General features: G+C 31.5%; 3 protein-coding genes across 4 annotated transcripts; all 3 read left to right on the plus strand.

Annotated features, from left to right (window-relative positions):
• Positions 1-4,275: 4,275 nt before the first annotated feature.
• Positions 4,276-8,776, plus strand: LOC127746335 (26S proteasome non-ATPase regulatory subunit 4 homolog). Of its 2 annotated transcripts, none has more exons than XM_052259802.1 (10): positions 4,276-4,432; positions 4,608-4,721; positions 5,181-5,286; positions 5,518-5,632; positions 5,718-5,927; positions 6,382-6,694; positions 7,061-7,184; positions 7,913-8,016; positions 8,118-8,186; positions 8,388-8,776. In XM_052259802.1, exons 1-10 carry the CDS (start codon positions 4,421-4,423, stop codon positions 8,439-8,441), a joined length of 1,221 nt encoding a protein of 406 aa, XP_052115762.1. In that variant the 5' UTR covers positions 4,276-4,420; the 3' UTR covers positions 8,442-8,776. The 2 variants fall into 2 exon arrangements, with proteins under 2 accessions (XP_052115762.1, XP_052115763.1); XM_052259803.1 differs by having other exon boundaries at positions 8,394-8,776.
• A 1,481-nt stretch (positions 8,777-10,257) lies between these two features.
• Positions 10,258-20,702, plus strand: LOC107476465 (alpha-mannosidase). The gene is made up of 28 exons (XM_016096284.3): positions 10,258-10,530; positions 10,701-10,784; positions 10,996-11,084; positions 11,850-12,024; positions 13,989-14,195; positions 14,283-14,354; positions 14,633-14,746; positions 14,833-14,933; positions 15,047-15,140; positions 15,251-15,421; positions 15,717-15,806; positions 16,194-16,259; positions 16,506-16,562; positions 16,646-16,865; positions 17,168-17,298; positions 17,628-17,696; positions 17,790-17,849; positions 18,000-18,071; positions 18,228-18,275; positions 18,382-18,501; positions 18,598-18,663; positions 18,776-18,888; positions 18,979-19,066; positions 19,176-19,286; positions 19,383-19,478; positions 19,562-19,609; positions 19,929-19,997; positions 20,400-20,702. Exons 1-28 carry the CDS (start codon positions 10,261-10,263, stop codon positions 20,589-20,591), a joined length of 3,093 nt encoding a protein of 1,030 aa, XP_015951770.2. The 5' UTR covers positions 10,258-10,260; the 3' UTR covers positions 20,592-20,702.
• Positions 20,703-21,367: 665 nt separating this feature from the next.
• LOC127747541 (senescence/dehydration-associated protein At3g51250-like) lies at positions 21,368-24,285 on the plus strand. The gene is made up of 4 exons (XM_052261565.1): positions 21,368-22,233; positions 22,586-22,752; positions 23,693-23,777; positions 23,956-24,285. Exons 1-4 carry the CDS (start codon positions 21,368-21,370, stop codon positions 24,137-24,139), a joined length of 1,302 nt encoding a protein of 433 aa, XP_052117525.1. The 3' UTR covers positions 24,140-24,285.
• The last annotated feature ends 1,656 nt before the right edge of the window (positions 24,286-25,941 follow it).

The following is a 25,941-nucleotide window of genomic DNA, read 5'->3' on the forward strand; positions in this document are numbered from 1 at the left end:
TTTAATTTTATTTAATTTTCAAATTTTGTTATTAATTGTCGTGTTCAACCAAATCACTCCTTGACTAATATGTGGAAAAAAACCAAAAATCTCTCCTGGGATCACGGAACTCCTCATCACCTTCGTTTCAAAATTCAACCCTATGGTGCATGGTTTGGTGAGGGTGTCATCAACAGTGCAGGGAAGGGAATTGGTGCATAGGAAGCCGATAAAGCCCGTTGGAATATTGGATCAGTTTGGTCATAGTTGAAGGGAGAGTGTGAATTCTGAAGGTTGTGTTTTTAGGGAGTATGAAATAGGACCATTACGGGTGTTATTAAAAAAAACATTCATTTAATATAAAAAAAACATATTAACACTTAACAAAAGAAATATTCAGTTATATTTTAGCAAAAATAATTAAATATTTATAAAATTTAAAAAAAATTATAAAATTTTTAAAGAAATAGAGACATTTACATTTGTAATACAAAAAAATTCGAAAAATATATAAAAGAACATCCATTTAGCATGAAAAAGAAACATTCTAATACTTAGCAGAAGGAACATCCATATATATTAACTCGTAGAAATTTTAAATTCACCCAAAGATATTTGGCTGATTTTTGGCTGATACCCTTTTGGTTCCCTAGCATTACTCTAACAGAAAAATTCCTTGTTAATTAATTTCTTATTGCTCATGTCCATGTGCATAGAAAATCTATTGTATTATTGGTTGATTATCTTAAGTAATATACTTTGATATGTGATGATTTATTAGTGGCTAAGAGAAGGGACTGAATCTTAGCCCCCTTTTACTTAGTAATCCTTGCTGTCCTTTAGAACACTTGAGGAGATATTTCTTATTTTTGTCTCGTGCCTAGCCACGAGATTTTTTCGTTTTGTCTCATGACCAGCCAGGAGATATTTTTCAGTTTTGTCTCCTGTGCAGCAGAATCAGAAATAGAGTAGAAGAGAGAGAAAATTACACCAAGATATATCCTGATTCAACTGCAAAGTGCAATGCAGCCTACATCTAGTCTCCATCACAATAATGATGAAATTTCACTATAATCATCCTTGATTACAAACACCAATTCTCCCTAGGAACTACCCTTCCTATCTGGGACAAGTCCAGAATCTAAACCCCAATCCTGAACTTGACTTTGTTACTGCCAAGCTTTCAACTACTAAGTGCTAACCCAACTTGCAAGGGGATTCCCACAGAATCATGAAACACAACACAGATGTACAAAGGACCTCTAAGGACATCTATGTCTTTTTCTTTTAATTTTGCACTCACTGCCTTTTTTTACTCTGGCTTTTTCTTACAAACCTCATTGTTTGCCTTTTTCCATGAGATTCAAAACAGACAAAATTAAACAGAAAATTACAAAATAGAATACATTGAAGGAGAAGAACTTCTGTTAGTTTAGGTAGCTATGTGAACACTATATCTTGCACTCTCACTCATTTCTCCAAGCCTTGGCTGTTCTCCCTTATTTATATAGGGGGAAGCCTCCACGGTTGAAACTACTTTTACCAAGCTAAACTTCTTCTTCTTTAAGAAAAACGGTTCGGCCAGAGAGGGAGGAGAGGAAACCGAATATTTTAACCAACATGCAATTACCTCTGTGTCTTCCTTTTACACCAAGTTTCATCAATCTGAGCCATCCCTCCTTGCTTGCACTCCAAGAAGGACTCCTAGCCCTTGATGCTTCTTGATGCATGACAACTTCTTCTGCTCAAACTTCTGCAACTTCACCACGTAGCTACAGTAGCTACCTCCTGTGGTAGTTGATCAAAAGCTGAGACAAGTCATCCCTCAAGGATCTTCTTTCTCTGACCGAATTCTTCTCTTTCATTTTTGGTATAGAGAGCTTGAGCTTACTTCACCAAATCTTACCTTTCTTGGTGAAGATCTCAGCCACAACATACTTTTTGTTTTCTTTTTCTTGCCATCATTGTGATGGTCTTGTTGCTTGCTTCTTCTTCTCTACGGTAGCTTGCCATAACTTCCATGGTTTCTACTGTGATATGACCGAATAGAGAAGAGAGATAAGAGAGAAGAGAGAGTAGAAAGAAAAGCAATTAAATGAATTTGAACAAAGTAATTAAAAAATGAGTTGCTTTTGTTTCCCTTTTGCTGAGTAGCGTGCCTCATTAAGGCCAACCATCTAATCAATTATAATTTCTCTCTCATAGTTCCAAGGACTGCATTAACTCCTTTTTATAAAATTTAAATTTCATCATATAATAAAAAAGGAGATCCGTTGGAAGCATGAATCAAAACATTTACTTTCTCTCAATATTAGTTTCGGACCAAGCAAGCAAATTTCTGGTAGAAACATTGATTTGAGCCAATAGTAATAATGATTGAATCTGGCCTAATACACAAATTATTATTTCAGCCACAATAAACATTGTCTCAATGTTAAAAATATTTTAATGGGCTTATTTTATTTTTCCTTTTCTTTTCAACTCAATCAAAACCTACATAACAAAATTAATTTAATTAACATATATGAATTGAAATCATATTAATAATTTTATAATTAATCATATTAATAATGTTTGATCATCATTAATTGAATTTGGAGTTTCCAAACTTATCAATATATTTATTGTTGGTAGACCAAATTTTAGATCAAGTAGGCTAATAGTGAAGAATGAGGTTAATACTATTACTAGGTTCTTGTATTTGGGTGATTGAGTTGAGAAGAGGATTATGCTCCAAAATAATATGTTTAGCAGCTAAACAAGAGTGATCAGCAAATACAGATAAAAACTTTTTTAATTAATGGTGAACATATTTTAAATGAGTTTGGTATGACTATAAGAATAAGTTATCATTTTTATTTATGAACTAAGGTAAGATTATACGCAGAGAGGCTATATATTATATTTTAATAAGTGTTATATTATTTATAGATTGATTAGATAATATGTAGGTTAATGTTAAATTTAAAGTGTTTTATATTAAAAATATTTTGCAAAACATTTATTTGATAATTTGTGTATAATTTTATATGATTATTCAACTAAAAATATAATGCAAATTGAAATTTATTTTATTGTTTTAAGAATTCAAATTTTTTTTTAGAAAAAAGACATAAATTTTTTTATATTAGAATTATATAAAATTATATTTTTATTTGTTTTTTTATATTTGTTTTAGCTGTCATATTTTATCTTTTTATGCAATATTTTGTGGTCTATAAATAATTAAAGAAAAATAAACGAATGAGAATGAAAACATTAAAAATATAATATAAAATGATGAATTAACTTTATAATTATGATATATTTGATTGTAGCTACTAAGATGTGCCAAATTTAAAATTATTTGGAAGAGTTTTTTCAATTGGTACGAAAAATTAAGAAATAAAGAGTGATAAGAGTCTTATGCTTCTTGTATAAACAAATTAAATAATGTAATAGTAAAAATATTAACATATATAAATAGTTTTAAATATTTGTAGCTAAAATTTTTTATAATAATAATTATTATAGCACTTTAAATGTATATTTATTGTATTTAATTAGTACTTTATATTTTAATTGAATAATTCTCATTTTTTATCAAGTCATTAAAATTTTTGATGTGACATTATTAGCAAGAAAAAATTGACTTAACTCATTGTAAAAAAAATGGTATTAACTTCTATATTAGATAAAAAGATAGATAGATGTTTATAATATTGACAAAAATTTATCTAAAAAACAATTAAACTGATGTTGTACCTGTAAAGATGGATTCTAATGGATAATACTATCTATTCGGATAATAAATAAAAAACTATCTAACATTTTTAAATTACTTTTTTTAATCTAACTCTAAATTTTCAACCACAATTCTATTCCTAACCTACTTCAAATGAGAAAAAAAAGGAAAAAAAAAGGATAGTTAAGTATTAGTGAAGGGTTGGGAATTAAAAGTGAGGTGAGGTTAGAGTTGTGATTAAAAATTTAGAATTCAATTATGTTAGAAGAAGTTAGAGTAACAAATATTATCCTGTGTGATTCCAATCACTCTATCCCAATATATTTTTAAAAATAATAATAATTATTTTAATATATCTGTTAAATAGAATGGCAAAATTAGTTTAATATTTTTATAAGATAAAAAAACCTGTTTTTTTATAATCTTATTTAAGATTAAATATTATAACAACTCAACTTATGTTTTTTCAAATTTGTAAACCGGCTTATGCATATTTTTCTAAAAAATAGCGGCACTTCCTTAATATTTGGCAAAACAAAATAATTAACCTGTAATAAATATTTTTTTTATATATATAAAAGTTTGTTTCTTCGCGAAAATAGCTCTTCCCCTACTCAGCAAGTAAACCTCGATAGTTCTTCAATATATCCGAAAAGAACTCGCTTGCTCTCGAAAAATTCGATCTTTGGCTTCGTTTCGCTTCTGAATCCTGCAACTATGGTGCTCGAGGTAAGCCCTGATTCTCTTCCTTCCTCAACGAATCCCCAACACAACCATTCCTACATTTCCCCCTTTTTTTTATCCCCTGTAAGCAATTAGGGTTTTTCTTTCTTGCTGTTACTTCAACACTGTTATTATTAATTGTTGTTATTATTATTGGTAATTGTTATTTTGGATTCGATAGGCGACGATGATCTGTATCGACAATTCGGAATGGATGCGAAACGGGGATTACTCTCCTTCTCGCTTCCAAGCTCAAGCTGACGCTGTCAATCTTATTTGCGGTGCCAAAACCCAGGTTCGTGGTAACCCTAATCATTGCTTTTTTAATAATTTAGTTGTTTTTCAGTAGAAATAGGAGAAGTGGTAATTATTTGCAAATCAAATACTCAAATTTCACGCTTTAGAGATGAGAATTATGTATCAGTATTAGCTGGGAAGTTTGTAATTTAGAGCTGTGTTATTTGTGAATCTGCTGGATAACTGGAGGTTTCAGTCTTCTCACTTGTGAATATGGTGAAATAATGAATGTTGGGTACCTTGTTAATAAACCATAACTGAAATATCAATTTGGTGAAACAAGATTTCTTACAAGTATATTAATGGAGTTATTGATACATGATGTAGGAACGGTGTTTCCCAAATTGATGTAGGAAGCTCTTACTTTTTGTTCTAGTGTTCGATTGTAGATTTGATGCTTAGGTGATTAATTGCATGGGATTCTCTTGTGCTGATAATTTTTGTGTTGATAATTCAGTCTAATCCAGAAAATACAGTGGGAGTTCTCACCATGGCCGGGAAGGGGGTTCGTGTTTTGGTCACTCCTACCAGTGATCTGGGCAAGATATTAGCTTGCATGCATGGTTAGTTGTTATCTTAATATGTTTTTATTCCTCCTCTATGTACCTTTTCTCTTACCTTGCCGTGTGTATCAATGTAGCTTGATCTTCTTTAAACCTCAGTTACGTTAGATTGAAAAATATTTATAACAATCTAGCATTGTACTTTTTTTATGTATTATTGTACTATTGTGCTTGGATTATCCTGATTGTGAAAAAGCTGATTTCTCTTTCTTATTTTTCTTCCTGATTTAGGATTAGAGATAGGTGGTGATATGAACCTAGCCGCTGGCATTCAGGTGGCACAATTGGCTCTTAAGCATCGGCAAAATAAGAAGCAGCAGCAAAGGATTATTGTCTTTGCTGGAAGGTACAAAAAACTGTCCCTTTCTTATTTAATTCATTTGTTTGTAGCTATTTTCTTATCTAATTATCTCATTTCATGGTTTCTAAAGTCCTGTCAAGCACGAGAAGAAAGTATTGGAGATGATTGGAAGAAAGTTAAAAAAGAATAGTGTTGCACTTGACATTGTCAATTTCGGTGAGGAAGATGAGGGGAAGACAGAGAAGCTGGAAGCACTCCTTGCAGCTGTGAACAATAATGATACCAGCCACATTGTTCATGTTCCAGCTGGTACAAATGCTCTTTCTGATGTGCTTATAAGGTTTGTGAATTCAATTCATCTTATTTGATTTCTGTTTCTTACTTTTTAATAAGGATTCCCATTTGATCCAGGACTTCTTCTTTGAGGAATTTGTTTATTATCTGCTCGGCTTCTATCCAATTCTGTTCTGTTTTCTTCCAATTCTGATTGGAGTTTGGGGCTTTGGACTCTTGTGCTTTTTCTTTTAATCCTTTCCCCAATTATTTACTAGCTCACCAAATAGACATTGGCTCGTCCTTCATATATTTTCTTTGCCAAACCCAAGTAGCAGAAATGGCATGCTTTAGATGGCTCTTGTGAAATATCTGTCATACTTATTCTGTCATCCTATTTTTTTTGTGTATGTTAGAGGATTCATTGTTGCTCCGACTCTTTTTTAATTCTTTCCTGTAGTCCAATAACAAATTTGCTTTCCCTATTGAGAAGTAAATTTTGTAACCTTGTTTTGTGGCAGCACACCTATTTTTACTGGCGATGGTGAAGGTGGAAGTGGATTTGCAGCTGCAGCAGCAGCAGCTGCAGCTGGTGGTGTATCTGGATTTGAGTTCGGTGTGGATCCAAACTTGGACCCCGAGCTGGCTCTTGCTTTAAGAGTTTCAATGGAAGAAGAGAGAGCCAGGCAGGAAGCAGCTGCAAAAAAAGCTGCAGAAGAAGCTTCTAAACAAGAGAAGGGTGGTGAGCAGCAAGCCAGCTCACAAGATGCAACAATGACTGAGCGTGCTAGTGCATCAGCTTCAGAAGCTGAGACAAAGACAAATGATATGATGGTTGGTGCTATTTGTTCTTTTAGGCAGATTTATTTTTCTGTTTCTTCCTCCAGGGGATTATTCATCCATTTCACAAGATGAAACAATGTCACCTCTCGATCTTTCAAAGTACCATTCAATTTCTGGATGGTTTAGAATAATTCAGATGGACAGACATCATTGGCTTATTAGAAGCTAATTTTTCTTTTTTTCTTTTTTTTTTCCCTCGTTTGAGAAACGCTGTTTTAATACTCCCTTTTTCTGGGCTGTTTTTATTTTTATTTCTTTATATATCTATTGTTTTGATTAAAAAAAAACTTTTCTTTTAAAAGTTTACTTCTAGTTGTATTGTTTGCTTTGGTTTAACTTACCTTCAAATTGACGCAGGATGACGAGAATGCACTACTACAACAGGCTCTTGCAATGTCAATGGATGATCCTGCGATTAACCAGGAGGCCAAAGATACAGATATGTCTGAAGCAGCTTCAGATGATCCCGAATTGGCACTTGGTGAGTTAAAATGTTTATTAATCTTTCTTCTTTTAAACATTGGGTGCGTGCTCTGTAAGTCTATCTTTGCATACAGTCTTGTCATCCATGAGAAGTACTTTCTTGTTATATTGCTTGATCATTTATTTGGTTCTGAATTTGAGAAACTTCTATCAATTATGTTGGAGTTTGTATTAATGGTCGTGCAGGTATCATTTCATTGCATTGAATTGCTGTGTCTATATAGATTATTAGTTTATAACACGCCTTGCCTTTCTTTTATAAAGAACAAACATGTGCCCCTCAGTTACGACATATATGTACATGTCACATCAAATATGATATAAAGATGACAAGTGTCTGTGCATGTTCAATCTTTTTTCCTTTTCTGACTTGAATGTGACATGATACGATAGAGACTATGGCATTTATTTATTTATTTATTATTATTATTATTATTATTATTATTATTATTTTTTTTTTTTAAATACTGAACAAAGATAAGACAAGTTTCTCCCGTAAAACGGGGATGTACAAAGCTTATATGTATTACATTGTGAATAATAATTCTTCAATCGTTTTAATATTATGCATATGCTGCGTATGTATCTAATAATTGTTACAATTTGGTGTCTCCTCTCTGCTCACTGTCACTGCTTGCAGTGTGTTGTGTCTTCATAAATTTCCAGAATTGCCTTAGATGTTTTGTTTATACTGATTATCTATTTCATTATTTTTATCACTTGGAGCTCTCCAATTATCGGTAGCAGATAGTTCAAAGGACTCATCTAGCCAGTCAGACATGAGTAAATTGTTGGCAGATCAATCCTTTGTGTCATCTATCCTTGCTTCGGTAAGTTTGAAAATTTCAGTAAAATACAGCATGTGCAATCAGATGTATAAACAGAACGATAAGTTATATGTTCTCACACCAATATTTTGTTTCTTCTGCAGCTTCCTGGTGTTGACCCAAATGACCCATCTGTCAAAGATTTGCTGGCCTCCATGCAAAATCAATCTGAGGCAAGTCTGCCTTAAATTTTACTCCTCCTGATTCATATTCTTGTCTTTGTAAACTGAATTGGATTTTGTCGTGTGTCAATGACTATGTGCTGGACAGGATATGTATTTCTTTACTGCCACCCTCATTAATTTGTTTAATGTTCCTGGATTTTGTTACATTTAAACACTGCTGCTATTTTTCTGATTGTGCTATCTTGTCAGTCTCAGCAGAAGAATGATGACAAAAAGCCACCAAGTGAGGAGGAAAAGAAGTAATTTGGAGAATCTCTTGGCTGCGTCGGGTTTTGATTTCGTTTCCTTTGATACATAATGGTAGCATGTTGGATTATGGTTCTAGTAGAGGCATGAAGCATGTTGAATGTATTTCAATTATTGATTCTCCTCTGCTGATTGGAAATGATGTATGTCTTAAAGATTATGAATGAAGGATTGATCAGGTTATAGAGGTTATTATTTGTCATGCCTTATTTTTTTCACCATGGTATTGATATGCAACGGGGGCATTAAGGGGAAAGTACATGGTCTTGTGGTGAATGAACATACCATCCTATTTTCAAGTTTTACTTTAATTCCACTTTAAAGCTTTTTTATGTTTTTACTTTTTACATTTTGCTTTTATATACAAAATAGCCAAAAATTCAATTTGAAAGGATCTATCCCCCTCATAATGTGAATTCTCATTATGAGGATGTATATAACCCTATTTCGCCTTGGTATAGTGTGGTATGGAATGAACTTAGTCGATCATTTAATTCTAGATTCTAAGTTCATAACCCTAACCCAATTTTAGTTTTGGGTGGAATCGATCTACTAATTATTTGATTTCTTTTAGGAAAATAAGAAGGGTTGGATCTTAAATTAAGAAATAGATAGATTTAAGAAGCTAAAAAAGGGTATCCTGATGGATCCTATATTTTGTGGTGAAGCAATTCCAATGGATCCTATATTTTGTGTTGAAGCAATTAGTATTTTTTCAGTTGTTGCTCACGGTATCTTTCGGTCTAATAGATCAATGATTAATCCACTGCAAATTTGACTATATCCATTCATTTGTTAAGTATTAACGTTTTATTAAGTGATTATATGAGTTTAAACTTTAAAGATTACACAGCTAAATGATAGTATCTTTTCAAATAACTTTGAGAACTGGGATTGAAGTTTGAACTTCAGTCCTTGTCCGAATGTCCCTCGTGATTATCTCTACCTATTTAATATTTTTATAGTTTCCTAGGCCGGCACCCTAAGGCTGGATCCTTTATTGGAGTCAATATTAGTATATTACCAATCTCATTTTCATAGATTTTTTCTTTTTATTATTTTCGAATAAATATGTTAAATAGTTATGTAAGAATGATATTGATAGAGTGAAAATAATCACTTTTTAAATAATGAAGGAAAAATATTTTTATAAACAAATTTAGATGTACATTTGATGAATTGAACATTCTGGTATTTTATGTTTTTATTAAAAAAATATTAAAAATTATTTTTGAAAAACTAGTTAAAATATAAGTTTTAATTTCCATATTTCAAGCATAGACGTTAGGTCAAATATAAATTAATTGATAATAATTTATTGTAAAGATTGCCACTATAATGCCTTATCCTTCTTAAACAATCACAAGCACATTGTATGTAGTGGGATGTGATTGGCACTTAAAACAAATCCATATATTGGAACTTTCTTCATAATATGTAACCTTTTTATTCTTTAATGTACCTTAACGAATTATTACATATGAAAAAAAAATCAAATTGGATAATTATTTGCAAACTAGAAGAATATAATTTATCAATAGAAACCTGAAAAAATGGGTTTAAAAATATGATTGGCAAATATTTCCCACAATAATTGCTAAACATAGATTCCACATTTTGTGATATTGTAGTATTATTATATTAATGGAATAACACTTAAGTCTTAACCTTTTTGTTTTGACTTTTGACTTTTCTCTTGGACAATACCCTTCCCTTGTATCTTTCAATAATAGTGTTATTTAATTTCAACAACTAAAATTTAATATCTATATATCTAAATGCTAAAAGACACATTTCTGATTGTAATAAAAAGCACATGCAATTGCAAAGCATGGTGGGGTATTGGAAAATGAGAAACATAAGGAGTTGTTCTTCTTCAGCTTCAGAGTCTCTCTTCTCATCTCTTCTTATTATTCTTCTTTGTTTCCATGGCACACTAGTTTGTTCCAAATACATAAAGTACAACACTGATGCTTCTATAAATGAAGGGAAATTGAATGTTCATTTGGTTGCACATTCCCATGATGATGTTGGTTGGTTGAAGACCATTGATCAATACTATGTTGGATCAAGAAACAACATTCAGGTTCTAATAGAATTCATAATAATCATGTTCATAAGATTATGCATATTTTACTTTTTATTATATTTTTTTAATATAGTACCATATGATTATTGACTTGTTAAACTTTTGAACTTTGGTTTTTTGAATATAGTTTGAATTTTTTATTTTTTATTTTTTATTTTTTTTGGTAGGGTGCATGTGTTGAGAATGTGCTGGATTCGGTGGTTATGTCTCTTCAGAGAGATCCAAATAGAAAGTTTGTGTTTGCTGAGATGGTAAATTGAATATTCCATTTCTAATATGAATCTATATTAATTGTATCTATTATAGTTTTAAATATAAATTTAAATTGGTGTGGAATTTATGTGATTATTTGTTTCATATGGTTTAAAGATTATAATCAGCATAATTATTTGATACCCTTTATTTAATGAGCAATGATTTCATTATTTATTTACTTATTTATTTATTTATCATTTTCTTAAGGCATTCTTTCATAGATGGTGGGTAGAACAGAGTCCAGAAATTAAAGAACAAGTGAGAAAGCTTGCGGATGCTGGCCAGCTTGAATTCGTGTAAGTGTGTGACTGAGTGTTTGGTTAATTCTTTTATTTTATTTAGTTGCAAGTTGAAATATTTTGATCCAAAAAAATTATTTTTGAATATCTTATGATCATATTTTGTGTCAACACTCGTTCTACTACTTTTAAATTGTAGTGTAATATTTATTAATATTTTACTTTTGTATATTTAAATAAATAATTATTCTATTGATCTCTATAATTTTGTTAAATTTGCAATTAAGTCTCTATAATTTTTTTTCTTTCAATTGAGTCTCTACATTACTTTTAATTTAATTTTATAGTTAGATCTTTTATAGTATAAAAAAGGTTAAAGTTAATTGAATATTTCTTCAAAAATTAAAGGTATTCATAATTAAAAGTTTAATTGGATCTTTGACCGCATGTATTTTAAAATAAATATTCTGTTAATTTTAATATTTTTGATATGAATATAACTTAATTACAAAATTAAANATAGATAGTGGAGAAAAAAAAGTAACAAAAAAAAAAAAGACTGAGACAGGCATATGAAGAAGTGGTTGAAAGAGTATTTTAAAAATGTTCTTTTTTAGAAAAATGTATGCCAAACTAGTCATCTTTAATAACTCAATTTATCACTAGTATTAGAGAATATATGAGTTTTGAATATTTTCTTTTTCTTTTTATTTTATTTTTTAAACGAAACCTACTAAAATTTAAGGCTAGTAAAATAGATATCTCCTATAAAATTAAGTGAAGATAATCCTATGATTAATATTGTTATTATTATGTGATTAGGAATGGAGGATGGTGCATGCATGATGAAGCAGCACCACATTACATAGACATGATAGATCAAACAAGTTTGGGACATAGATTCATAAAACAAGAGTTCAACAAGACACCTCGTTCTGGTTGGCAAATTGACCCTTTTGGACACTCTGCTGTTCAAGCTTATCTTCTAGGTGCTGAGGTTAGTGCTTTGTGCTCCCATGTCTCATGTAATTGGTTCTATAGAAAAATATTTGGTATTGATAAATCAATAGAAAAGAAAAGAAAAAAATTGACTAATAATCTCTAGTAAATATAAATCAAATATAACCCATGTCAATATTTAAACCGACATAATCAGTCATAAAAAAATTACCAACTCACGGAAAAAAAATTGACATAATTAATTTGAATTGGTCGAATAATCAGCTCATTCATTTTTAAGTAAAATCAACCTTATAAATCACGTTTTATACAATTTTAATTCAATATAAATTAGTCTTTATTCTATTAGATTGAAAAATGTAAAAGCATATTTAAACTTACGTCTTAATACGAAAGGAACTCTAAATCTTCTCTTAATGAGTGGAAAACTCACTACAATTTTCCATATTTATTGTTAATTGAATACCATTTGTCTTTTTATGTTAAAGAATCACCAACTTGCTAACATGGTGGTCCCTAGAATAATAGTTTTTAATTTTTCATCTATGTATGTGTACGGTAGATATAATTTTTTTCCCTTCAAATGTCATTGTCATTTGTCAAGTTAATTTTTTAAATGAATTATGTCTCAATAATACATTTGGCATATTAAAAAAAATAAGGGATTAGATTGTGTCTTTCAAGTTACAACATCAATTTTATAAATTAATAAGAGGATAAATTAAATTATTGTATTTGTTGCATGCATTGATCAAACTATTATTATTTTTTAAATATTTAATTTTTACATGCTAAATCACATTTTCTATGACTTGAATGGGACGTTTAATTTTATGGTGTTAAATATAAACTATAAAGACTAAGACGATCAATCAGATCTATTTTAAAATTTAAATAAGTGGCCGGTCGGTCAAACAAAGGTAAATAAGAATGGTGTTGATTAGTTTGAAAAGTTCAATTTAAATGGATAAGTTTATCTTTAATTTCCTTTGCATGACATATTCATATGAATGGAATATACATGGGTTGAACGCGGCGAATCGGATTTAATATCCAAAATTTTTTAGTTTGCATCTCATCCGATTTGCATATTTGTAGATCGAATCAGATTGAATTTCGGATATATCCACAAAATGTATAAATATTTTAAAAAATTTATTTTTATTAAAAAAGTATCAACAAAATGTTATTTTTTTATTTATTTTTAAAATATTATTAAATATATTCTTTTAAATAATAAAAATAAAATAATACGACATATGATAATTATTAATTAAAATAAAACATAAAAAAATTTACTTCTTTTTTTGGATCTGTAGATATACAAATACTTACATAAAATTTGTAATCCAATTCTATTAATATGTGGATCGGATCGAAAAATTGCAAATCAGATGAATATTCGTAATTTTTAGATTAAATTTGGATAAATATTACAGATCGAACCACACACATTATTTGTGTAGTGGATAAACTAAAGGGTTCTTTTATCAATTATCATAAAATAAAACGTAAAGGGCTTATCTTTTCCTTTACATGACATATTCATATCAATAAAAAAGGAAAAAGAGAGAGAAATTTGATTTTATACGTGACATTATTTGTCTAGTGGATAAAGTAAAAGGTTCATTAGTAAAAAAAACATAAAATTCATGCTATTAACAATAAGGATTATTCATGATATTTATTTATTTTGAATAACATATCAAATATAAGCCTGGTTAATGGAAAAAAAAATATTAACATTAGAGTTTTCGTTCTATTCAAACTAATTACTAATATCAAGAGTTTATTGCATGCATAAGATTTTAGTTTCTAAACAAAATTCGATATAACTTAGTACTAATCTTGTTTCATAAATTCCACGTACTAAAAATCAGTCACTGACTTAATTACTATATAATTTATATATTTTTTTAATTAAATAATTAATCACTAGAATAATTTTGTCATAGTAACATAATTGTTGTTGTTTTGATGTGTTTGTATGAATGATTGCAGGTTGGTTTTGATTCAGTACACTTTGCTAGGATTGATTATCAAGACAGAGCAAAGCGCAAAGTTGATAAGTCACTTGAAGTTGTGTGGCGTGGTTCCAAAACATTTGGTTCTTCTGCTCAGATTTTTGCTAATGCTTTCCCTGTTCATTATAGTGCTCCAAACACTTTTAATTTTGAAGTCAATAATGAAAACTTGATCCCATTACAGGTTCTAAAATGCTCATGCTATTTTACAAGTTAAATGTATATATATCTTTGCATATTTTGTTAAGTATATGGCTTATTGCATGTGCAGGATGATCCTCTTCTTTTTGACACCAATATCATACAGCGTGTTGAAGATTTTGTTAATGCTGCTACTAGTCAAGTAAGACAATATTTAAATTAGTTCTTCGAAGATTATTCATGAATCAATATGATTCTTCAGATGCTTTAATTTAGTGCCTAAAAAACGAGTCAAATTAGTCATTTTAGTAACTTGTTTCTGATGTGTCACTCTTAAGTACACGTTACGGATGTGACATGTGGCAAATTTTACCTCACATGTCAGCAATTGTTAGCGACACATCAGCAAAAAATTAACAGAATGACTAACTTGACTTGCCTTGGAATTTTTAGCATTAATTCTTTGTACTATTATTATAGGCAAGTGTGACAAGGACAAACCATATAATGTGGACAATGGGTGATGATTTCCAATACCAATATGCTGAAAGTTGGTTCAAGCAAATGGATAAATTGATTCACTATGTTAATTTGGTAAGGGGTTTATATGGTTATTATATACATGTTTTGATTGTATATGGAATTTAAATGCATTCTCTATTGTGTTTAATCTTTTTCAGGATGGGAGAGTGAATGCCTTGTATTCTACTCCATCTATTTACACTGATGCCAAAAATGCTGCTAATGAAACATTGCCATTGAAAACTGATGATTATTTCCCGTAAGAATCTGTTAGAGGAATGTTTCTGTGACTAATGATTGTTTCCGTTGTGTTAATATTTTATTCTGTTGGTGACTTATGCACACCACATGTTTGATGATTTGTTCTTATAGGTATGCTGATGGAGCAAATGGTTATTGGACAGGATACTACACGAGTCGCCCTGCCCTCAAGCGATATGTTAGGTCGCTAAGTGGATACTATTTGGTATAATTTAATGTTCCAATCATGATAAAATTTGGTGGGATTTCCTTGTTTTTTGCCTCCTATGGTTCTGAACAAATTCAATTTGATATGCTGATAACATTTTGTTATAGGCAGCACGGCAACTCGAGTTTTTGGCTGGAAAGAAATCTACAACTGGAAGTAATACATTTGACCTTGGAGAAGCTCTTGGAGTTGCACAACACCATGATGCTGTCTCTGGCACAGCCAAACAACATGTAACTGATGACTATGCTAAAAGACTTGCTATTGGAGCTTCTAAGGTTAGGAGCTTGAACTTTTCCTAATCTGAATTTTGATAATGTATCTTGTTCGTCTCAATTGTCTTTAAAATTTAGCCAGTTCTTGTGAACTGATTCATTGAAGTTTTGCCTAGTAAAATGGACTTGAAAACCTCAAAGAATTGATTGTGGTTACTTGACGGAATGGAAGAAGGAAGGAGAGTTTTCGAACGAAGAGAAGGGTCTAATCAGTTGAACTTGTAGAATTAATTATGATTAGTAATAAAAAGTTGAATTTAGAATAGTGTGATATTCACCAAGCAATGTTCTCTTGTAGGCTGAAAAAGTTTCTAGCACTTCTCTGGCTTGTCTTTCTGGCAAGAAATCAAGTGGTCACTGTTCAGCTCCTGCAACGGCATTTGCCCAGGTAACATTTCAAAACTTCATGAAATTAATGATGTTTATTACTCTTGTCCAAGGAAGAGAGCCTTGGAACAACAATTGAGTTGTTTCCTTGTGACCTTAAAGTCACGGGTTTTTGCCATGGAATCAGCCTCCGATGTTGAATCAGGTTAGGCTGCCAACATTACATCATTTGAGTGTGACTCTTTCCAAAACACCGGGTAATGCAGGATATTTAGCACTGAGTTTCCCTTTATTACTCTTGTCAAAGGTTCTAGCAATGAACAAATGTTGAAGTAGATTGTGTCCATATTGTCTTAGTAGATATAAGTTGTAATATCTTAATCTTGATTATTGAATTGTTTGTCACTTTCTCTTCTCTTTTGTTTTAATTATTATTTGACTTTGGCAGTGTCAATTACTCAACATCAGTTACTGCCCACAAACAGAGGACAATATTCCAGAGGCTAAGAGTTTGGTAATATTTTCACTATTTCTTCTTATTGTTGTATGTACTCATTTATTCATATGTCTTGTACACCAATCTGACACACAACTATCCACCATTACATGAGATCTGAGAACTATCTTGTGTTGATCTCACACACCATCTAACGATAGAGAAGTGTGTGCCGACTTGTGTACGAGGTGGAAATGAATACAACCAACATAACTCGGTTTATTCTAGTTAAATTTTCTTAAAGTGAATGTTTTTTTTTTCTAGGTAGTAGTATTGTATAACCCACTTGGATGGAATCGTACTGAGATTGTTAGAATACCAGTGAGTATCCCTAATTTACTTATTATGGCATTATGAATAATTCAATTCCAATACTATGCTGAAAGGTAACAATTTTGTACTAGGTTAATGATGATAATCTTGTTGTCAAAGATTCTTCTGGAAATATCATTGAAGCACAGTATGTGGACACAGATAATGTAACAAAAAATTTAAGAAGCTTCTATGTTGAGGCCTATTTAGGGGTGCAACCAAAAGAAGCACCAAAATATTCACTTCTGTTTCAAGTTTCAGTACCTCCACTTGGATGGAGTACCTACTTCATTTCGAAAGCATCTGGAAATGGTAAAATTGTTCCCCCCAACCCAAAAAAAATCTAGTAGCAATAGTTTTAAGCCCGTTTCTAACTGTTTGGTAGAAGAAGACAGATATAGAAATATGCAAGATTTTTTTTTTGTCTTAAAACACTTGAGAAAAGATGTAATGCAATTCCTATTTTGTATGGTTGTGCAAATAATAGCTTAATGACGGTTTTCATCGCCATTGTCAAATAAAAATACAAAAAAGATGAATTTTTGTAAGATTTGATGTTCTGTTAATTTTTAGTATTGAATAAGCTTTGTTTGGTGTTTCAACTTGATTGATAGGTAAAAAAAGAAGTCCTTTCCTTTCACAGCTCATCAGCGGCGACACTGTTACCATAGGACCTGGGGATTTAAAGATGTCATTTTCTTCAACTTCTGGACAACTTCAACGGATGTTTAATTCCAAAACTGGAGTAAGTAACTTGAATGCTCACAGTAAAGTGTTCATAATGTTTTGTTAAGTTTTAATTGAGTCATTAATCACGACTATAGTATAGTGCAATGTTAGCAACCAATAAATTTTGTCATACGCTAGAAAGAACAAACTAGTGAAGACTATTACCAGATACCAGCTATTAGCACAATATTGGCACAATCATAAAGTCTCAGTTCTCATATTCCATAAACGATAGATTTCACAGCATAGTTTGCTTCTTGATGGAATTTTTTTGGCCAATTCATATTAATTCTATGGTTTTCATTCATGTCAAGAATATTTCATGATCGCTAAAAAATTTTGCAGGTTGATATACCGGTTCAACAAAGCTATCTCTGGTATGCTTCTAGTGGAGGCAGCTTTCCTGATTATCAGGTGTGTGATTTTCGCACAAACAAGAACATCCATTCTAATAAAAGTTTAAATTATAATGTTTGCTAAAGTGGTGTGAATGTGATCTCTCTGCAGGCTTCTGGTGCATACATATTCCGGCCTACTGAATCCCGGCCAACTGTTGTTTCAAGATCAGTAGGTTTCTTTTCCAATCAGTAGGTTCATGGCATTAGTTATAACATAACACAAGAACTGTGATTACATGATTTCTCAATACATACAATATTACATTTCCAATTCCTTTGAAGCTTTATTATTTAAATATGTTTTCTATTTGATATGCAGATTCCCTACAAAGTAATCCGCGGGCCACTAGTTGATGAGATTCATCAAGAGTTTAACTCTTGGATTTACCAAGTCAGTGTCCTTTAAAACAATTTTGTGTTTATTGTCTTTTTTCTTTTTAAACATATAATGGTATGTCCTATTATTTTCAAAATACTTAAATGGGTTTGCTTTATCCATAAGCATGTCATTTGCTACCTATTTATTTGTTTCATTTATTTTTTGAAGGTTATTAGGCTTTACAAAGACAAAGACCATGCTGAAGTTGAATACACTGTGAGTTGCATTCTTTGGAATAGTGAGAAGCCACTTTTTTCATCAGCCAAAATAGAATATTATGCTATTAATTGTCTAAGGTTATGAAACAAATTGTTTTATGAAGGTTGGTCCAATTCCAACTGATGATGGAGTTGGAAAAGAGGTGATCACACAAATAACAGCAAATATGGCTACAAACAAGGAGTTTTATACTGATTCTAATGGCAGAGATTTTCTGAAAAGGGTAACTCTTATGCCAATTTTCTTTTGTTTGTAACGAAAAATCCTCCCGGGAAAGATGTTCAACATTGAGTTTTCTGACTCAAAAATGTTTACGCAGGTTCGTGATTACAGAGAAGATTGGCCTCTTCAAGTTACTCAACCTGTGGCAGGAAACTACTATCCAGTAAAATTCCTTGGATCTTTTACTTATTTATTTTTCATAGTTTATGAGCTTCTATGATATTATGGTATATTTTTGTCATAATGCAACTAAACTACTTATTTCTTGTCTGTAGATTAATCTTGGAATTTATGTTAAGGATCAGAAATCTGAACTCTCTGTCTTAGTTGATCGTGCCACGGGTGGAGCGAGCATTAGAGATGGAGAGATGGAACTAATGCTTCACAGGTATATATAAACATGCCATTTCTTTCAAGTTCAAGATTGTTTTACTGTGAACAGTTACAAACTGCTAATGGTCAATGCTTAATGCTCCAGGCGTATTCTCCAAGATGATGGTAGAGGAGTAGGAGAAGCTCTTGATGAAATAGATTGTGCAAAAGATTATGGATGTAAAGGACTAACGGTATGGCAATGACCCTATAATTAAATTCATTCTCGCGCGTCCTGAATAATAGATTGGGTGAGAAATTTTTCTTTCATGTTTTATGTAATATCGAATTTGCATGTATCAGGTGAGAGGAAATTACTACCTTGGCATCCACAAGCTAGGATCTGGTTCCCGGTGGCGTCGGGCGACTGGTCAGGAGATTTACTCACCCCTCTTGTTGGCTTTCACATATGAGGTATGAGTCAGTTATGCATGCTTGCTTCATGAAATAATAATAGTAGTTACAAACTTACAATGTTAAATATTCTGTGGCATGTTATCATTTGTTCAGAGCTTGAAAAATTGGAAGTCATCTCATGTGACAAAAGGAACTGTCTTGGAGCCAAATTACAGCTTGCCTCCCAATGTTGCTCTGCTAACTCTTGAGGTATATCAAAATCAGCATAGAATGATATAACTCTCTTGAATCTTTCAGAGTTAATAATCTTTTTATTATTATTATTTGTGTAGGAGTTGGATGGTGGAAGTGTGCTTCTCCGTTTGGCACATCTCTATGAGGTAAAATCTATGACTATCATCATCCCCCTCCTTGTATTTTACTTTCTGATGAACCTAGCAAAATTAAGTAATATTTTCTGTCTGAAGAATGCTAGAGGACCACCGAAATTTATTGTTTTTGCTCAGTAGTTAGCCATTAATGTTTAAAAATGTAGACTAAAAGTATGTTGTTGAATTACTAGACTAAAGAAATTGGGTTGATAGCCAAAAATAATGAATTCTACTAGCCCTTGAGCATTTCTTTTTGTCTCTAGCTGCATTATTTTGTAAACTGTGATGTACTATTCATATATTTCTCTTATATTTTAAATGAAATTAGCAAAGTGAAGATGCTGAGTATTCAACTCTGGCCAAAGTTGAATTGAAGAAGTTGTTTGCCAGAAAACAGGTACATAATACTTATTCTCAAACCCTCTTTTTTTTTTCGCACCCTCATTTTTTTGCAAGATATTCTCAGTTGTTAGTTAATAATTAATGATTTTATTAAGCCCAATTTCTTTAGGTAAGGAGGCTTGTATGAACCAATAATCAAATTTTAATTAAGGAAAATATTAGAGAATTAATATTTTTAGTGGATAAAAAATAGAAAGTTAATTAGTGTTGACTCTAATGCAAGGCATTTACTAGTCACTTAACATTTCTCTTTAAGCAAAGCATTTTTTCCCCTTTTATTTGTTTATTTATTATGATCAAATACTTCCTAGGAGCATACTTTAGATTAAGTTATCTCACTATGTTAAGTTGTTAACAACTTCTATGATATGTGCTTGGTGTTTAATTAATTGTTCAGATAAAAGAGTTGAAGGAGATGAGTTTATCAGCTAACCAAGAGAAATCAGAAATAAAGAAAATGAATTGGAATGTTGAAGGGGAGATTAATGGAAAAGAACCTAAACCACTTAGGGGTCGCCCTGTTAATACTTTCAATTTTGTTGTTGAGCTTGGTCCTATGGAAATACGTACATTCTTGCTGAAATTTTAGAGAACTATGTATTATACGATCTATTCTCAAAAGTGAACATTGGTTTACATAAATAAATAAAAATTGAATAATGATGATTTCATTTGAATAAATAAACATGGTTCCTATTAATGCAGTCTTTATTAGTATTTGCAAAAGCTTATTCATCTATTTAATAAAAGTGGATCATAATTCCTTATTGCACCTTAAAAAATGTTTTATGGTGTGAATGTCAAAAAGTTTAACACTTATATTTAATTACGTTATGTTATATCAATAAAATAATTATATTTTATATTAATTATATGAATAGTCGTCAAAAAACAAATATGATTAAATAACTCAAAAATATTTTATACTATTAATACGTTAAAATTCAACTGAAGAATTTAATACTCCAAAGTTTACAAACTGTACATAAAAAAATGTTATTCATTAAATTTGATTTATGCAAGTCCATATATGATATAACGTTTATGACAAATGAATAAAACTTAAAAAGTATATACCCTTGTATTTCATTATCTATTTATTAAAAATTCCTTTTTTTTATATATATAAGTAATTAAGTATGGGCCTGATAAAAATTAAATCGGATAAGATAAAACAAAAAGAGAGTTTATACCGGTATTTGCGCGGGAAACTTCCGAGTTCGTTAAACCCTTGGCTCCGATCCTTTATCTTATGCCACGTGTCCTTTCAGACAGTTACAACCGTTAGTCCGTTACTTTCTTTCCCTCTCTCCATCCCAAAATCCAAACACAGTTAAGGACCTTCGAAGTCTGAACCATTCATCAATGGCTCTAGAAAATCCTAACGTCGAGGTTTACCCTTCCGTCGACGTCGATGTCGGAGACCTCGTCGAGAATCTCTCCCCGGAGAAGAAAGCCACTGCTGCTGACGATGACAGCTCCAGCTCCTCTTCCTCCAACGCCTCTCCTTCGGCGCCCCCCGCCACCGAGGAGATCCTCATCACAGTCCCCGGCGCCATCCTCCACCTAATCGACAAGGAGTACAGCGTGGAACTCGCCTGCGGCAACCTCACCATCGTTCGCCTCCGGCAAGACGAGAACATCGTTGCCGTCTATGCCGATCTCGCCGGCGAGACACAGTGGCCGCTGGCGAAGGACGAGGCCGCCGTGAAGGTGGATGATTCACATTACTTCTTCTCCTTCCGTGTCCCGATCGAATCCGACGATCAGAAACCGAGCTCAGCCGCAGCCACAGAGGTGCTGAGTTACGGCCTGACGATCGCATCGAAAGGACAAGAAGATCTGCTTTTGAAGCTCGATGAGATTTTAAACGAATGCAGCTGTTTCACCGTACACGAAGTGAGTAAGGATGCGCAGAAGAAGGGGGAAGCGTTGGACGGATCGGTGGCGGCGGATGTTTCGCCGGAGGATATGAAATCGGAGGAGAAGCAGGAATTGATGGAGGAGATGAGTGCGGCATATTGGACAACATTGGCTCCGAATGTGGAGGAATACAACGGAACGGCGGCGAGGTTGATCGCCACCGGATCGGGGCAGCTGATTAAGGGGATATTGTGGTGTGGAGATGTGACGGTGGAGCGGTTGAAGTGGGGAAATGAGTTCCTGAAGCAGAGGATGGCTGGTGGTTCCGACGTCGAGGTTAGTCCTCAAACTATGAAGCGGATTAAAAGGTAGGATGATATTTTTTCTCCATTCATTCTAAAATTATTCATCTAATTTTTACAAAAATATATAAATATTAATTAGATGTTCTGGATAATATCAATACTAAACAAAATATTTCTTATTTCTCATGTAATAATCTTCTTTATAAATTGATTATAATGGCTCTAAATTTCATCAACAATAATCTGCTTTAAATGATGGATTTAATATTGCAATATGTAATAATTAAGATTCAAAGGGTTATATTAAGATAAATCCTACTATGTAGAAATTTAATATTACTATACCATGGAATGTCTAAAACCAAAGATTCAGATCTATGATGTATTATTTTTTATTTTTTAATGTTGTATATAGGGTTAAGAAAGTGACTAAAGTGACAGAGAAAGTAGCCAATGGGGTCCTCAGTGGGGTGGTGAGAGTCTCTGGATTTTTTGCCACTAAAGCATCAAATTCAAAAGCTGGGAAGAAATTTATCAAACTACTACCTGAAGAAGTTGTGATTGCATCACTGGATGGATTCAGTATGTCAATTATATCATTCACTTTCCTTTTAAGGGAGCTAATGATTCTACATGCATAAATGAAATGCTGTTTTGAGTTCCAGGTTCTAGGCAAATAATCACAAAAGAGAAATTAGATAAAATCCTGTATCTTCTTTAATTTGGACAGAGCCAAAAAGTATGATGTTTTCTAATTAAAAGGAGAGGGAAATAAGATGTTACTAGAAAAAATAAGATAACAGAATTTAAATAAAAAAATATTCTGTTGAATGTATCATAATTTGGTAACTCAGCAGGGTGATAAATGTTCATCCAAAAGACCAAAACTAATTGATACATTCTTTCCAAAACTTGGAATTCTTGCCTTCACTTAGTTCAATGTGCAACAGATTTAGAGAACTCAAAATTTCAAATCATGTTTTTATCAATTCAAAATAGATCACTTTTATATAAAAATGCATGTGCATGAACTATGAACTATGAACTATTGCATAAGATTTTTAGAAATTATATGGAATAAATAATTATGAAAAATCAGCTGATATATGGTCTATTACTATTAATTCCTAAAGTTCTTTTGCAACATTAGTATATATAAATTGCTACTTGCAAACTTCATGAACAGCTTTAAATCGGTATTCTTGTCCAAAACTGCTATTTGTATATCAAAATTAGCCACTAAAATCAGTCACTAATGTATTTGTATATAAATACATGTGTGGTTTAATTTATTTTAAATATGTATTTATATTCTAGCATATATTTTATACTGATGACTGATTTTGGTGTACACGTAGCATAACTCATTATTGTCTGTAATATTGCAATGCTTTTAGTTCATTTGCTCAACAATTTTTTTCTAACTTGTTTGCAATACTCAGTTGGTTATTATACTGATGATGTAACATTATTAAATATGTCATGAACAAGATTTAATGTTATAATTCATTTTTGTGAATAGTTAAAGTATGTGATGCTGTTGAAGTAACGGGAAAAAATGTCTTAACAACATCATCAACTGTGACAACTGAACTTGTCCAACACAGGTAAATCTCAATACATGCATAATTCTTAAGCAAAGCATGTTCAAATTTTAAAATACTAATTGTCCCTTATATTTCTGGTTAGAAACAAGACTATGGATTTATTACTCAGAGTTAATTCTTTAATATTGCAATGATGACGTTGATGAGAGAAATTTGGCAATGTGTGTATTGCATGCAGATATGGAGAAGAAGCTGCAAAGGCTGCAAATGAAGGGCTAGATGCAGCTGGTCATGCAGTTGGGGCTGCATGGGCTACATTTAAGATAAGGCAGGCCTTTACTCCAAAGAGTTTGATACAACCTGTCGACGTCAGCAAAGTTGCATCTAAAGAATTAGAGGCTAGGAAAAAAAAGGCCAAGTGATGATGATTACGATTTATGGCATGAGTTATTCAATATTTTAAGGTTTGATCACCATCTTAATATCAAAACTTTAGAGTCACCACTGCTATTCATTAATTGCCCACAATACTCTTAGGAGAGGTGGCCATATTGTTGTTCTATAGATATATATTATAGATTAGGACTTAGGAGAACGCTATAATGCTAATCTAGTGGTATTGTAAGATTTTAGTATTATATAATTCTATATACTAACATTTTTTATTAAATCTACATTATTAGATCGTTTTAATGTATCATGATGTACCAAGTTAAATTTGGTTGTTTTAAGTCATCCCCCATAGGTTATTTGATCTTTATTCTTTACCATGAATATATATAAACTCTTGATAACTGGGATTTTATTGCTTTAATTTGGTGGCAAGAACAATACTCATTTTTAGAGATGAATTTTGCAGCTTAATGAATTTCAGAAGTCATTTATGATCACATTTCAGTTTGACTTTGTGAGAAAAGATGCTTAATATTGTGCCGCATTTAGTTTTCCGTATAACATTTTAAATTTGAATGTGTTAAGAATAAGATTGTATTTGTAAAATTAGCCCTTACAAGTTTTTGTGTTGAACTATGAATTGAGTTGACTGAGATTGTGACACCAACCCAACCTCGTCGATGCCTTTTTGTGCCTCCACTATAGAAAAAGTATCAAATAAAATAAATCACTGGTGTAGGTACATTGTACAGTGTTATAGTTGAAACATGCATTTCTTATATTTTACATTCTTTTCTCCTTGAATAATTTTCTCTTCTTTTCTTTTTCCTGGCTAAAAGTTTATGTTGAACAATTTTGCTAGAAGATCATAACAACAATCAACCAATAATCAGTTAAAAGAATTCAAAATCTTATATTACACGTCTAGAATCTAAAATTACGTATTCCAAAAACTTATGGTGATGGGTTATTAACTGTTTATATATATATAATCATGCTAATACCACTAGTACTTAGGATAAGCACAAAATAATAACTGTTAATTTCTTATCTTCTCTTTGACCTTCTAGAAGTTCTCTCTCTTTCACTTCATCTTTCTTTCTATTTTTTCTTTTCTTTTCCTTTTTATCTAAAGAAAATTTGTAACAACCAAGTTTAATTACTTTATCTATATTCACAACAAAACTCAATGTTTTAAGAGTTTCCAAAGTGGTTTTGCATGAAATCTCAAAATTATCCCCCTCTATCTAATTCTATATATGGATGTAATATACCAGGATGTAACCAAATTAAAGTATTATTTTTAGATTACTTTTTCTCATATGAATAGTTGAGCGAAAACTATTACTCATTCCATGTTATGGAAAAGCGTATCTGAAAAAAAAAAATTAATTGTCATAACCTTTTTTTTCGGTTTTTTATTAACCAATAATACTTGTTCAACCAACCACCTCTATTTGTCTTGATCCAATTTCTGAGCATAGATAAATCATATTCAGAGAACTGTGGATACATGAGTGGTCCAAAACCTGTTGGCTATGGCATCTTAGATGATGCAGACACTTTCTAATAATTCTTTTTGTTTTCTTTTTTGGAGGTGGCCATTATTGGAGTACCAACTTATCTTATGATTGTGACAAATGACACTTTAATTTTAATTTCCTTTAAATGTATGCCACAAGATCTAATTTTTTATTTTTTTTTCCAATTCTTATATTATATATAATAAGACTTTAATTTATAAGTATTTTCAGCGAATCAAATGCTTCTTTTGTGTGGAAAGCTGCTTCATCATTCATCAACCATACTATATATATAGGACGTGCAACTT

Source organism: Arachis duranensis, chromosome 1, assembly GCF_000817695.3.
Source record: "Arachis duranensis cultivar V14167 chromosome 1, aradu.V14167.gnm2.J7QH, whole genome shotgun sequence".
NCBI classification, from domain to species: domain Eukaryota; kingdom Viridiplantae; phylum Streptophyta; class Magnoliopsida; order Fabales; family Fabaceae; genus Arachis; species Arachis duranensis.

Bases quoted from the DNA above. Each gene is read 5' to 3' on its own strand.
- LOC127746335 (XM_052259802.1), top strand. The intron at 4,722-5,180 runs GTTCGTGGTAAC...TTGATAATTCAG, and splicing joins TTTGCGGTGCCAAAACCCAG to TCTAATCCAGAAAATACAGT. The intron at 7,185-7,912 runs GTGAGTTAAAAT...TATCACTTGGAG, and splicing joins TGATCCCGAATTGGCACTTG to CTCTCCAATTATCGGTAGCA.
- LOC107476465 (XM_016096284.3), top strand. From the start codon at position 10,261: ATGCAATTGCAAAGCATGGTGGGGTATTGGAAAATGAGAAACATAAGG. The intron at 15,141-15,250 runs GTATAATTTAAT...ATTTTGTTATAG, and splicing joins CGCTAAGTGGATACTATTTG to GCAGCACGGCAACTCGAGTT. The intron at 17,299-17,627 runs GTAAGTAACTTG...AAAATTTTGCAG, and splicing joins TGTTTAATTCCAAAACTGGA to GTTGATATACCGGTTCAACA.
- LOC127747541 (XM_052261565.1), top strand. From the start codon at position 21,368: ATGGCTCTAGAAAATCCTAACGTCGAGGTTTACCCTTCCGTCGACGTC. The intron at 22,753-23,692 runs GTATGTCAATTA...TTTTGTGAATAG, and splicing joins TGCATCACTGGATGGATTCA to TTAAAGTATGTGATGCTGTT. The intron at 23,778-23,955 runs GTAAATCTCAAT...TATTGCATGCAG, and splicing joins ACTGAACTTGTCCAACACAG to ATATGGAGAAGAAGCTGCAA.